This window comes from Phalacrocorax carbo, chromosome 2, assembly GCF_963921805.1.
Source record: "Phalacrocorax carbo chromosome 2, bPhaCar2.1, whole genome shotgun sequence".
Lineage (NCBI taxonomy): Eukaryota > Metazoa > Chordata > Aves > Suliformes > Phalacrocoracidae > Phalacrocorax > Phalacrocorax carbo.
Genome location: NC_087514.1, coordinates 122378158 through 122392679, shown reverse-complemented (window position 1 = coordinate 122392679; position 14522 = coordinate 122378158). Strand labels below are relative to the sequence as shown.

At 42.0% G+C, this 14522-nt stretch overlaps 1 protein-coding gene across 4 annotated transcripts in view; it reads left to right on the top strand.

Moving 5' to 3' along the window:
* The first annotated feature begins 6838 nt into the window (after nt 1-6838).
* Nucleotides 6839-14522, top strand: part of CNOT10 (CCR4-NOT transcription complex subunit 10) — a 36909-nt gene continuing 29225 nt past the window's right edge. Inside the window, exons 1-3 of one of the 4 annotated variants that reach the window (XM_064444201.1) lie at nt 6839-7001; nt 8459-8512; nt 12358-12449. In XM_064444201.1, the coding sequence (XP_064300271.1) occupies nt 6980-7001; nt 8459-8512; nt 12358-12449 (168 nt within the window). In that variant the 5' untranslated portion in view covers nt 6839-6979. Of the gene's footprint in view, nt 7002-7436; nt 7564-8458; nt 8513-12357; nt 12450-14377; nt 14494-14522 lie in introns of those variants that run through there. The other 3 variants (XM_064444200.1, XM_064444202.1, XM_064444203.1) reach the window with 3 other exon arrangements.

Here is a 14522-nt window from a genome sequence, read left to right as displayed (position 1 = left end):
AAGGTAAAATAGCTTTCAGAAATTACTACTACAGTCAAATATATTTGGAAGTTGAAGAGCCAACATGAACTACTGAAAAAAAATAAAATCTACATTGGTCTTTGTAAGTAAAGAAAACTTTATATGGATTGGGATTTTTGTCCTGGATTCATCCAGGATCATATACAATGTTTTACTCCTGGTATGTAACACAGCAAGTTAAAATTTAATCCAAAAAAAGAGAAAAACTTTTTATTTAATCATGCGTCATTGAATACTGAGGTTTCAACTTGAACTGGAGACTGCCTGAGTCAGAACCTTACAGTCTCACACAGAGAACAATGGTAGCTGCCATCAGGGTATTTCCTGTTGGTTTTCACAACAAACAAACAAAAATATTTGATATATTCATATGATCTGCAGATGTGCAGTATGAAAGCATTTAGACGCAAGTTTTACAGAGGCCTACTATTTTAAGCAAATAAACAAACCTGTCTCATAAAAAATCAACTCCATCAGAATAGTCTTAACATCTTTCAGCAAATTGTGTGACACACAAAATACACTCATTCTTATGTTCTTAAGTTCCAGAAAGTTTTGGAGGAAAAAATACTTTAAATTTACTTAAATGTCTGTAAGAACTTTAAGGATAAGGAAGCTTAATGAGGACATACACAAAAATTCTGCCGAACTGTGTGAAGGTAGAAAAGATGTACAGAATCCATTCTTTTGCTTTTGCAACATCTCATGTAAGCTTTATCAGTGAAATATGTCGTTTGTATCTTTAGTGAAAAAAGAATTGCTTTATGCTTCTCAAGAGAGAAGCCATCTCTTTCTGAATGTTTGGAGAAATACTGAGAATAATAACTACCATAAACAAGTAATTAGTAAGAATTTACTTTTCTTTTCCAATTTATAGTTTATTCCTGCCTTGAGACACAACATAATTTCTCAATAAACTCCAGCTTCCTAACTGTTGCAATATGAAGGGTATCAAGCACTAGACTTCCCTACAAAATGTATGGCCCTACAAAGCTTAGGCCAGCACAGAAAGATTTCTTAAGACTGGGCAAACCAATGTTTACTCAAAGCCTCTGATTTGACACAGATACATTCGCTTTCTATTTCTGCATCTCAGAAAGGGTCAAAGTGATCTGCAGTGTAGAAGGGCATAAAGTAATGCTTGGCATGTTGGACATAAACACATATAGTATGCAGACATCTTACTGTTATGAATAAATCAATTTGTGCTTGTGCTAACCCTTATTGCCCTCTACAGCTACCTGAAAGGAGGTTGTAGTGAGGTGGGTGTTGGTCTCTTCTCCCAAGTAACTAGCAATAGGATGAGAGGAAATGGCCTCAAGTTGCATCAGGAGAGGTTTAGATTGGATATTAGGAAAAATTCCTTTACTGGAAGAGTGGTCAGGCATTGGAAGAGGCTGCCCAGAGAGGTGGTGGATTCACCCTCCCTGGAGGTGTTCAAAAGACGTGTAGACGTGGCACTTCAGGGCATGGTTTAGGAGGCAGGGCAGTGTTGGGTTGTCGGTTGGACTTGATGATCCTAGAGGTCTTTTCCAACCTTAATGATTCTATGATTCTAAAAGGCACTGATGTAACCACTATATGTTTTAGAGACCTGATCCTTTTACTCTTAACTGTGTAACATGGAAAATTTTGCCATTCTGCAAATTGAGTATTAAGCCTTAGTAGACTTCTGTTGAAACAAAGGCTTTCCTGTCAATTTGAGCATTTAAGTGGAAGCCAAAGTTCCATAAGCTTTAGGTGAGCCTTCTTTACAGGAAAGTAAACAACAACAAATGTTTGGTGGTATGTGTCTAGTTTTCTTTCCACAACTACCTCAGTTTCCAGTGTAATTGTAATTGGGTGCACCAATTTCTGCTGGATGACATCAGAAGGGAAAAATGACAAAGATGATATAAAACAATTTTTTGTTTCTTATCCTAGGAGAGTCTTAAAACATAGCACAATTTGGGTGATCTTGACTTAAAACCATTAACAGAAAAAGATAACAGAGCTATCTTAAGAGCCAAATGGAAAGAAAATACATAACAATACCATATACAAGCAAAATCAGAGCAGATGCAGAATGAGGGAAGAGGGGAGGTACGTCATGCCATGAAGGAGTTATTTATCAGGTACTATGATGTGAGGAAAAGATGAGCGCCTCTTTTCAAAAGGGGAATCAGAAATTTATTGAGGATACTGTGGCGTCATTCCACCAAACCCCTTATCCGCCATTGTTCTCTCTGCTTCTCGGTGGTACCCCCCTGCACCCAGAATTTTTGTACGTGCTTCTTCTTCCATGTCCCAATGTTGACGAGGTCCTGTCTGTCTAAGTTTGTCTCCCAGGCTCAGTATCTCTATTTGACTGTAAGCAAAGCTGTCACGGTGGTAAGCACTACCAGAAAGATACTCTGCCTCTCTTTTTTGTCTGTGAAAGCAAGGTCTAACAAACCCTTACTCAAGGTATTTTGCTGACACTTCTACTGTGGCTACAGGGTGAAGGTGAACATTCCTCCCCTGCACCACCAAACAATGCATGTTCCAGCATCAGAGTGAAAAGCAGGATCTGAAACAAGTAAGCCAGTGTCACTCAGAAACTGCAGGAGTGAGAAAAATTAGAGGGATTCCTTCCTTCTGCCTGTGAAGTTTCTATGTAGACAGCAGAGGCTGGTATGAAACATCTGCATGGGACAGGTAAAAGGGGAACTTCCTGCTTCTTAGAAGTTCTATGGTTGAGGAAGTAAAGTTTTGTGAGATAGCTTTACTTCAGGGAGCCTCAGAATGTGTAACAGAGATGTGTGGTACTGGGCCAGTCCCCACCTGATGCAAAATGGTATTCTGGACATGTGTGGAACCTCAGCACCAGCTGTTTACAGCTGTCAATCTACTCCTGCTGGTCCAAGTGAATGACTAAAGTAAACACAGCCTATGCCGGTTTATTCACTGCTCACAGGCAGAACAAAAACTGTAGTAGTTTGTGATGCACCACAATTTTCCAGGGAAATATATTCCATAGCACTCTGAAAGCAAAAATGCTGTATTTAAATGAGATTCATAACAGTATATTTTATTGACTTTGAGAGACAGATTCAGAAAAAGAGGATTACCAAGCTGAGACTAATAGCTGCATCTAACATACTCAAATTTACACTAGTTTACATTTTAAATAGGAACTCCATCTGTAGGGAGAAAAATAGTACTTAAACATCCCTTACTTTATTAAATAGTGCCACCTAGGGGTTAAAAGCTTTTAAACATTAGAGTGACAAAGGATAGGAAGCCCTATTAACAGCAAAGTGTTTCTTACATAAAATCATTTGTATTTTGGAATTTACTAGGCAAAAAAGTGCTGCCGAGATTTCCGTACTTTGTAACTGGCAAGAGAATTGTAACTTTCACAGTTCCCTTTGGAGCTGGCCATACCCTTCTTTCTCTTCCATAGTCTGGCAGCGGCTGGGGGATGTCACAAATCCTGATTTTTCTCCTCTAGTAGCCAGGTCTTGCTGGTATGGTCAGTGGAGAGGTTATCTATACCTACTGCTGCAAGGCCAGCTAGGAGATTGCTTCTTCCTGGTTTTAGGTCAGCAAGAACTTAGAATAGAGCATTGAAAAGTTTGCTTTGTGAGGCCAAAATCAGAGTGGAAACCCTGGCCTGCTTCCATTTAATCTAGTCTACTAAAGGAAGGTACTGTACAAGGGAGGAAGGAGATGCTGGGACTACTCTGTCTGTGAGCAGATATGCCTTATTGCTTCTGAAACTTCCCCTGCCCTCTTGCACATTACAATTACAGCTGGCTCCTTTTGGGTTCTTTCGATGTAGCCTAGAAACAGGCAAAAGAAACTTAGAAAACTCTGCCCATCACTTACCATGTTTCTTTTTTCAAACTGAGTTTTGGGCTAAAAGCCTGAATTGTGGTCATTTCTTTCCTGAAAAAAAAAAAAAATATTCCAGAAGAGCTGGTGTTTTAGGAGAAACGGGGGGGGTTTTCACATTTTTTATTCTCCGAAATGGTATTTTATTTCATTCTGTATCTCCCACAGCAGATGGCGCACCTGCCTCACTGAGACCAGACACACTGTGATCTGCTTGCTTGGCAAGATTTACTATACCTCAGGCAGAATGCAAATCATACATACATGTAGTCAAAAAACTCTCTCCCGTGTCCTTAGAGGAAGGTAGTGATGCTTTCACAATATTTTTCAAGCTAAATCATCAACAGCATTTTTGATTGCATCACTCTGTGCTTGAACTGTAGTGCTAATGAAGGGCATGTGTATCTTCCCTTCCTTTGGCACCCTCCACACACAAAAGCAATTAAGATTTGAGTATTATTAAGAAGGGGGGGAAAGACCTGATTTTATTCTTATTAAGTTCATTCCCTTTTAAAATCATCCACACTGAAAAAAGAAAAAAAGTCCAGCTGACAAAAATTGCTTTGTCTGTGCCTTAGAAATTGAAAAATATTTTTGAGCTACAAGCCACAAACTTGGCAAAATGATGCTGCAAGATATACCAAAGGTTTCCGTAAGCACCCTCAGGTGAACAAGCCCTGTGGTAAAATCATATCATGACGGACAGAGCAAACTCTTAAAACTGTCGTCCAGACATTATGATGTAGGAGATGAGAAGCTGGATACCAAGGCTGCCATACCTGAAGCTGAATAAGCTTTGACAAAAACGTTATAGAAAAACTACAGCAGGGAATAGTAAATTCATGTGGTGCCCATCCTGATGCGGCGTGCTCTGGAACAAGCAGGCTCCTGCGCAGATACTGGCAATGAACAGTGTACCAAGCCTGAGAGGGAGGGAGACGTACATTCGCATCAGGTCCGTGTTAGGCATGCTTGCTCTGTCACTCAGGTGGGTTTTTGGTGACTTTCTTGTTTTGATAGAAGTCAGAGAGTATATGCAGCCACACTAGTAGGACAGTGCTTTTGCCTTTATAGGTTCTATTGCTTACCAAAACAGCATGGCTTTTACATATATGTATGTGTATATAAATACATGTATAAATAAACAGTATGCTAGCATAAATAATTACACTAGTAAATATGTAGACATTAGGAGGGCTTGCTATTACAACTTTATTGGCAGATATTCTCTAATACAGATACAGCAGCTATTTCTTTCAAAAGAAGATACAACAAATTCAGCAACTTGGAATAAGATACTTATGAATAAGGATTGCCAGATTCTCTCATTTGTGTGTGTGTGTGTGTGTGTATATATATGTCTAAAGGAAAGTCTGAAGATCAGAGTTTAGTGAATTGGAATTGGAGAAGTGGTGATTAACAGAAGTCATCATACATAATTTGGAGTACTCAGAATTTCAATTACAAAATAAAAAGGATCATGCTGCTTTTGAAATTCCTGAAATAATGTTTTCAGAATCTTTCATTTTACAGGGCCCGGCTCATGAACAGCTGCAATGCTTTAAAGGTGTTCGGAGCTGGCGTGGCTACAAACTTGTTTCTTTTTTTCCAACTGTATCCCTCTGTTCTACAAAGTATCTCCTTTCCTTACAAACCTTAAGTCTCAGAGGTGCCTGGCAGTAGAGTTAGGGAAGACATTGTAGCGGGAGGCCTACCCCAAGAAGACTAGTAAGAGGGAATCCTGCTGCTACTAAATCGCTTTTGCCATTGAGTTCCCCAAGGTCAAATTTCATCCTCCATTCTGGTCTTTCTTCACAAATGCTGTCCACCTGGCAACAACGTCAAAATGACGTAACGCAGAATCTGTTGATCAGATTCGGGTGAATCCACATTTACTGTCACAAGTAGAAAAACAAGTTGATGTTTAACTGGAATAAACAATGAAGGGGGGAAGTCTTGGAGAACCACATCTGGAGAAACAATACAAGAAAGTTAACAAATGACAATATCACGGAAACGGTGTCTTACAGGAGCCCTGCCGTGACACAGAGGAACCGCCCAGAGAGCACGATGACAAAAACTCACGGTCACAGAACAGCAATGAAGGGTGACTGCCCCTGCACCTCAGCAGCTTGACTCCAAGGGACAGAAGCACAGGGAGCCTTTTGGTGCCTGAGACGGGGCACCCCTGAGGCCTTTTCTCCTAACCTCATCCCACCCCCACTATATACATTAAGTGTATGAAGGTGAACTCTTAAATACTATGTATAGTATATGCAAGTCATAAGCATTTACTACTCTTTAATATTTATAACGCTGCAAATGTCATTTATCCCACATCTAGTACTTTAATGGCAAAGATGATAACAATGGTAATTAGAGCCCTCAGCCTGGCGAGGGTTACCGCCCTCCACTCCCGGCGCCCTGAATTCCAAGGACACCTCGAAGCGGCGCTGTGGGACTGGGGGTGGGGAAGGAACTCCGGATAAAATCAGCTCAAGCTTAAGGCCTCATAAATCCACACAAGCCAGTGACTGTTTTGAAGGTTTCCTCGCCACCGGCTGCTGACACCTAGGGGAAGCCCCCAGGTCCCTGCTACCGGCAATAGCAGTCCCGGCACGCCTAGACCGGACAGAAGAAACAAAACACGTTAGAGACAGCAGCCGAGCCCTGTCAGCCACTTCAGCACCGGCGAAGAACCGGAGCGCGGCCACACAGAACCTGCCCGCCGTTGCCCGCCACTAATATGGCTGCCTCCGCGGCGATGGCGGGACGCGATGCGCATGCGCCTCACCACCCTCACTCCCTCACATATGCTCACATATACACACACACACCCCCACACACACCCCTCACAACGGGAAGTGCTGCGGCGTCTTGACGTCATGCGTATGGTCCCCCAGCAACAGCCAGACGTCGTGAGGTCGCCGGGAATACGGAAGCGGCGGGCGAATAGGAGCAAGCAGCGCAGCCAGCAGGGCGGGCTCGGCGCGCGGAGGGGGCAGCGGCCGGTAGGCGGCAGCGGTGCGGTCAGTGCTCGCCGCGGTGGAGGAAGGGGGCGGCCTCAGCCCTATCGGCTCGCTGGGAGTCCGCGGCCGGACAGATGGCGGCGGACAAGGCTGCCGGTGAGTGGGGGGAGCCGCGGCGTCCGCCCGCCCGCCCGGGGCCTGGGTCGCCCGGTGCGGAGGGATACGCTCCCATAGGGGGCGGTGAGCGGCGGTACGTCCCGGGCGGAAGGAGCAGTGCGCTACGGCTTGCTCTGTGCTTTTTGCTTCCGCTGAGGAAGTAGTGTCCCCGTAGCGGCAGGACCGCCGGAGCCTGCGTGGGGCCCGGCGCCCGCGGGCCTGTGTCCTGGCGGGTCACCGACCGGGCCGTGTGGGGACGGGGCCCTCCATGCTCTCGGGGAGGGGGCCGAGCTGTGGCAACCCCCTGGCCTGGAAGGGCTCGGTAGGGAGGGGATTGTCTGCCAGGGCTCCGCAGTTAGTTTGGGTTCATTTGTTGAACTGGGACATTCGGAAGGTGCTGGGGAGCTTTGAACAGCTCGTGTCGCTACTTAATGTCTAGAGCTCAGCCCGATGCCCGCCGAGTTGCCGCTTTGGTTTCACGGGGTGAGCGGGGCTTTCGTCAACTCGGGCCTGAAAAGACACTGTAGAGAGAAATCACCAAGATTAAAAACCAAATATACTGGTAAATACTTGAAATAAATCTCAAGTGCAGCCGCTGTGTAGCTCGATAGCATTGCTAAGCTACTCTTCCATCTCCCATAAGATCACCCTTCCTGCAAGAAGTCCTGTCAGGAGAGGTCCTGCCTTCAGATGGTAGCTCAGGGGTCGGGGAGGAGGGCGATGTGGAAGAAAGCCAAAGGGATCTATTTGTGTTCTTCGGGTTTTTTCAGTTGGTGGTAGCATTATTTAAAATTGCCTCGAGCATTTTTTTTTCTCTGGATACTAAATATGAAACTCCTCAGTAACTGAAAATGATTGTGGGAAAAAATAGTGTACTGAACTGAGGGATGTGTACTAAACTATCCAGTGTTTGTTTATAAGCACTGTAAGTGTCTCCTAAACGACAAGAAAAAAAATTGGCATTAAGTTTTTTATATTTTTTGTTGTTCTTGGAAGTGTTGAAGGAACTTTTCAATTGTCCTAGCTTAGAAGAAAAGTATATGCCCAAATGAATAAGAGGCATGAGCTATGGCAAGATATTCTACATACTGTACTTGTTCATAGCAGGGAGTTACAAGTAACTTTCCACTGAAAAGTGTTTGCTTTTTATTGTACAATATGGAGAACTCTTATATTTATAGTATATATAGTGCAGTATACACTTCATGTATACTATATGAATGTGGTGCTTCATAGAAAAATGTAGTCATTGCCACAGACTGTTATTATCTTAAAGGCTGAACACTCCGGCTGGCCTTCATACCCTTCAAAATGGTTTTGGAACAAGAGTCATGTGATAGATTCCCCCCCTTTCAAGGAAGAGATTATCCCCCTGCCTGTAGAGTTCGGAAATAAAAAATAATTCCAGAGATGCTCTGGTATCCAACAACACAGTTCATGCAAGATGTAATTTACAGGGCCTAGGAGCAAGAGAGCTCAGGAACAGCAGTCCTTGGAGATACGGAGAACAGGTAGGAGATGGATAATGATTGCAATCACTCTCCAGGTGTCTTCATATATGTGTATGTGGGAGATGTGGCTTCTTGTTGCTTATATGCTATGGCAGCAAGCCAACGAGGAGAGCAATCTGCTTCTTCAGGTAGTGGTCTCATGCTTTTCCTCATTCTTATCTCACAGAGCCAGTTTTCCCAAAGTTCTGCTGTTCACCATGAAGTAACTTCTCCAGTATGAACAGCTGCCTGCTTGAGCAAAGCGAACAAGCCTCCCTGACATAGTGTTTCTGCTGCTTGGCCCCAGGATTGCTAACTAGGAAGATAATTTCCTGACTTGCTTCTTTAAGTTCAAACTCAGTGCAGCAGCTTCCACCAGATCAAAACCTGAGCAGTTGATTTTTCACATCCCTTTCCAGGTTGCCCCTTTCGCCCCTCATCACTCACCTGACAAGCATGAGTTTTAGTTGCTCTGTACTCATGAAAGTTGGACAAAATGAAAAGTTAAACAAACAGGTCCATGTGTAAACACAGTTTACAGAGAAATCAAGTCCTGTCATTTGTAAAGCAGAGAATCTGCACTGTTTCTGATATTTCAGCTGATAATTGTAGGAGCGTGTTGGTAGTGACTGGTGTGCTGTGCGTTACCCACACACACCACATGCTCCTGCAAGAGTGCTGAAGATCACTAGATCTGAACAAGCAAGTGGCATGCTGTATGTTTTGCCAGGAAGCAATGCACCTACCTGTTTTGTTTTCAAATGCCTCAAGAAATATGGAAATAATAGTTTTATTTTCAAGCGCTTGATAGCCATTTGCAGCACAGAGAGCAAAAGTACTTTTTTCTCCCCCCATTTAAGTGGAACTGGAGGGTTCCTTTTCAGTATCTTGTACCAGTCAGCTTTTAGGTGACTCCTGCCCGTGAGACCTCTCGATAATAAACATCAGCTGAAGCAGTAGATCCTGGTCTAAACAAGAGTGGTAGGATTACACTAGATTAGAAGGACCTTTAGCTCTTTAACAGATTTCAACTGTGTTTGGGCAAAAAAGGTAGAGTAGCTGAAGTGGGTTTTTTCAAAGGAAAGAGCTATGCTGTGAACTACATCAACTGGACTTCAGTTTTATTCTATCTTGGTAAGCTTCCAGTTCAGGTTTTGCAAATCTGATTTGTTTACTGAGTTGTAGTAGGTGCAGTTGATTGGATTACAGGCGTAAAACTGAGGGACAGTTCTGTTTTCACTGTAGTATTCCCCAGTTTAATTTTTTTTTAACATACCGGCAGACGTAGAGACATAGTGAAATCTGTATACCTGTCCTGATTTTTCTCTAGGAAGTCCATTAAACAGCTATATAAGTGGTGATTTTATTCCACGTCTTGGACAGCAGTCTCTTTGGTTTATCCTTCACTTAACTGAAGACATTTTACTTCAGGATTCAGGCTTCCACCTTCATTTGAGAGGCTTGTTTTATGAACCTGCATACAATGGCTGTAATCAGTAATGCACTCAGTAGTTGATGACAGTCTGCTAGTTAAACCTGTACGTGAGGAACCTCTTGACCAGACCAAGTCTTATCAGCTTCAAAAGTTTGAGTCCCAAGTCTGCACTATGGTTATTTTTTTGCTAGCATAATCTGAAAGGCACGCTCGGCAACTAAAGCAGATAACGTAACTGTTAGCATGGAAGTTTGAGGGAAAACGTGTTTGTTTATTCGCTGCTGTTCTAGAGATCCTTGGAGGGTGATAGCTTTCTGTTTAGCTATACAACCACAAGATTTAGAACAGGAATTGGATCTGTTCTATATTTAGCTTGAAGATGAGGTGCTTCTTGTTCCTCTCCTCTTTTGCTGCAGGAAAACCTTGGCACATCAACAATTTTCTGAACTTTTTTGTGTTTTAGTGTTCCCTCCTGCCTTTCCCTGCTTTTCCCTTTCAAGGAGAAGGCAGTGCAACTGGTGTTGATCAACCCCTTATGCACAGTCAGATTTTATAGCAGGTGAATACGGTTCTGTAGCCCCCTGAGGATCTGTCCTTCTGGAGTACTGAAACTGCTGAATCCTGAATTTTGTCTAAGTCACAGTGGGTCACTTTAACTTGTGGGTGTAAGATTGTTGAGATTTTAAAATCCTAATTTGATTGGCATCTTGATGCAGGATTTAAGTCACAACCAAATAATGTAGTTCTTGCTCAAATGTGTTATTGCATAGGGCAATGGAAGGGGTCTTGCTGTCTTCCCAGGAACAAGGGCAAACTACCAATAGATTACTAAATCTGCTTTATTCCTACTGTGGATGTTAATTGATGAATCTTCTGAAGAAGTTTGTTTGCCCCTTACTACTGTTGTCTGTCTTACCATACTTGTAAACTTTCATAGTCAGTCAGTAGCAGGTGATCCAGATGTAATGGTGATGATGAGGAATGGATTTGCAGGGGAGCTCACAGATAAGTGCTTTCATTTGTTCAAAGCGAAAACAAAGTTAGCAGAGTTTGTGTTACATCCTTGAATTCTAGGAAGCGAAAGAAGCACTGAATTTATGAAGCCTACCATGCCAATTAATATAGCAAAATGTAGGTCAGAGCAAAGCTTCCACTGTGAAATTCAAGAAATTATCTGCAAAAGTGGAAACCACTTCTGGTTTATAAAGTCTTTTTTTCAAAAACATTAAAAGATTTTTGCATGTTCTAGCATGGGTTAATGATTCTAGAAATAAGCTGTCTGGTGTGATGGTTGTGTGGTATTTTGTGTTGTGGATTTTTTTTTTCTCCCTCCAGTACTTTGTGTTCAGTGCAAGGAAGGGTTTGGTGGGTTTTTTTCAGCTTCTTTGACATAGAATGTCTGTACTGTAGTTTCTAATGCAACCTCACTGGATTCTTAACTACATGATGACAAAAGGGTTCTGTAGATTCCTTTCTGAAAAATAAGCTCAACAGTGACTGAAAGGTGTAATGTTAGGAATTCTACGTAAATTAAATGGAAGACAATTAAAACCTCATTATATTACTATATAAATGCTCAAAGGGGCCACCCACAATCATAATTGCTACATGCTGTTCCTGTTGTCCTAATCTGGAAAAGGAGATGGTAGAACTGGAGAAGATCCTGGGAAAAAAACATATGAAGAAGATGCAGAATAAACTGTGCCTGCTCACCTCGGAGGAGAGATGATTCCAAGAAAGATCTATAAGATCAGTGAAAAAGTGAACAGGCAGCATTTACTCAAGTCTTGCAGTATAATCACTAGATAGTCCATCAAATGCTATACTGAAGAGTACAAAAGCATAAAGCATTTTAAAAAGTATCAGATCTGTCAGTAGTTATTAACAATGATGGCTCAATTGCATCCTCTTATTTAGGGGGACTTATTCTTCCCGAGCAGGGAGCTGGGTGGAAATTCCAGTGTTTGCTCTCTTTTTTTATATTGTCTGTAAAGCATCCCCTGCTGGTTGTTTAGGAAGCATCACAGAGAGGATGCATGGGTTTTTTATCTCACCCAGTGTGTTACTTGTTTTATGATGTGTGGCCATCACTGCTAATTTTTGTGCAGATAAAGCCAATCCTAGTGTATGGCTGCAGCTTGAAAGAAGTCTCAAATGTATGCATTGTCCGTTAACTTACGGGACTTTGGTTATTGATTGAGCACAGTAATTTAGCTGGGATTATTACATTTACATTTTCTGGAGAGGAATTCACTTGGAGTATAAGCGAACTTGAGATATTTTAGTGTAGTAGGGAGACAGTGCTGCAGTTACCTGGAAAGTTACTTGTACTGCCAGGAGGATCTTGAGAACTAAAAGAAACAAAATTTTTAAGGTGAATAGCTGTCATCACATTTGCAAACTTCCATGTAATCTTCTGTCCGCTTTACAGATCAAGGTACTGAGAAACATGAAGGAGCAGGTACTTCTGGGATTACTGATCAGGAAAAGGAATTGTCGAGCAGTGCGTTACAAGCTTTTCTGGTAAGACAAAGCCAAACTCTGAGACTTCTAATTTACCACATAACTGCTAAATGGGTTCATATAATTATTTTTCTTCTTTTGTAGCAGTTGCAACGTTATTAACGGGTATTATATCAAAAGTAGCACTAGTTTTTGTTATAAAGCCAGCACATGCGTTTTCTGTCTGCTATGATGTAAGGAGATTGAAGGGAATATTTGAATGAAGTGTGCAAGAGCATGTTTAATCTCGGTTCTCAAAATTTAGTAGCCTTGAAAGCTGCATAATGAGTCAATTACAAGAAGCAGGTTGCTGTTCTGTATCAGCATTGGGAATGCATGGTTTCTCTGAAGAATTAATTGCTTCAAGCTAAAAATTTTGTGTTAAGGGGTTTAAAGGAGCCATGTGTATCAAACAGCAACCAAACAATCCTTTTTCATTTTAGCATCTTGCTATATTCTTTGACAAAAAGCATCTTATACTGTTCTGTCACTTTGCATTAAAACACATTCTTCAACACATAATACCTATGGGCAGTGTTTCTTGGAAGATTTTGTGTTTGTGTGTGTGTTAAAATTCATGCACCAAGTCTTTCAATTTACTTCTTTCTTTGTATTGCCTCTTAATTTCATTTAGTATAGGAAAAGACAGGAAGTATAATTGCTTTTCATTTCAATTGTTGTACCACTATCTCCACATGCCTTGCATAATTCCGTTTTGGATGTGTTAAATAGATCAGAGGAAGAATTGAAATACTGTCTTTTGAGATTCTTGTTTGTTTCACTCGTTACTGTTATTTTGTCTGGAGCGTTGCTACTTGAAGTGCATGTAGCTGGTCCTTAAACTGCCTACAGCTGTTGTTCACTGATGTCTTCTTGAATGCTTTCTAGCCCAATTGTTCTTTGTCAGGAAGTTTTTGCTCATTGACATTTGATACTGAGAACTGAAAGCATAGGAAAGGGTGGCCTGTTTTCCACCTTGCCCACTGATCTACATACCTAAAATATTTTTGATCTGTTGACAGCTTCATCTTTAGTTTTTATACTGGTCCAGAGTGTCTTGTTTATCTCTTTCTTGCTTTAAGAACTCCCTAGGTTTATGATGTTGTAAGGTGGTGATGGATGTCAGCAGAATTAATCTGGTGCCTTGTTTTTCAATTTTCTTGCTATTGGTTTCCTTTAAATAGCTTTGTGGACTGCCTTGCATGCTGCTTTATCATACTGCATTTCCAACTTCTGTTGTGATAGAATTACTATAAAATCGTATATTCTAGATCCTGTCTAATAGAGAAAATACTGGCTGAGGAAAAACATCGCAAAATAAGCTGAGCGTTTAAGGGCTCAAGGTTTTAGTCCAGCCATGGTTAGAAGCCTTCTGGCTGTGATCTGAAAGCTATTCTTGTCAAAGAGAAGTTCTGAGTGTGAACACATAAAGAAAAATCATTGGGAGATGAACTGCCTCAGTTAAAGAGCATGCCAGGAGCTGAGTTGCAAGTCCCTGTGTTTATGCACGCGATCGCTAGGCAATCCATGCTGTTGATACTTAGAGTTGTGGAAATACCGCATGTCAATGTCCTGCTACATCTCTCTGTATATTGTATAACTGTGCTCTTGCAGGAGACTGAAGGGACTGGGATGGTTCTGTTGAGAGTAGCCGCAGAATGGCAGCTTTCTCAGGAAGAGCAGAAGGACCACAGAGCCTTCCTCTGTTGTAATTCGTCCCTTAACAGAGGGAGTTAGGCAGGAGCCCAGGAGAAGCTACATGGAGCAGCACTTAAAAAGGAGGAGGAAGTGGAGAGTGGTCGTGGTACTCAAGAGCATAGCTTTTGATTGTGAAGCGTTGACAGAGATGGAAACAAATCTGCTTATCTGACTGACCAGACTGGAAGTAACCCTGATACAGAAGAGGTGAAGGTGATTACTCCTGTGTAGGAATTGAACAGTAGAGAGTGAAGGATCGTTTAGGCTTAACATAGTTGAAAGAGTCTGGAGTTCTCTTTCATTCCTCGATGCCACTAAATTCCTCCAGCACAAACACAGAAAAGACTAAAGCTGAAAGCAGAAAGAGGTGAGCCATTCTGAAGTCCTTGCCTATTC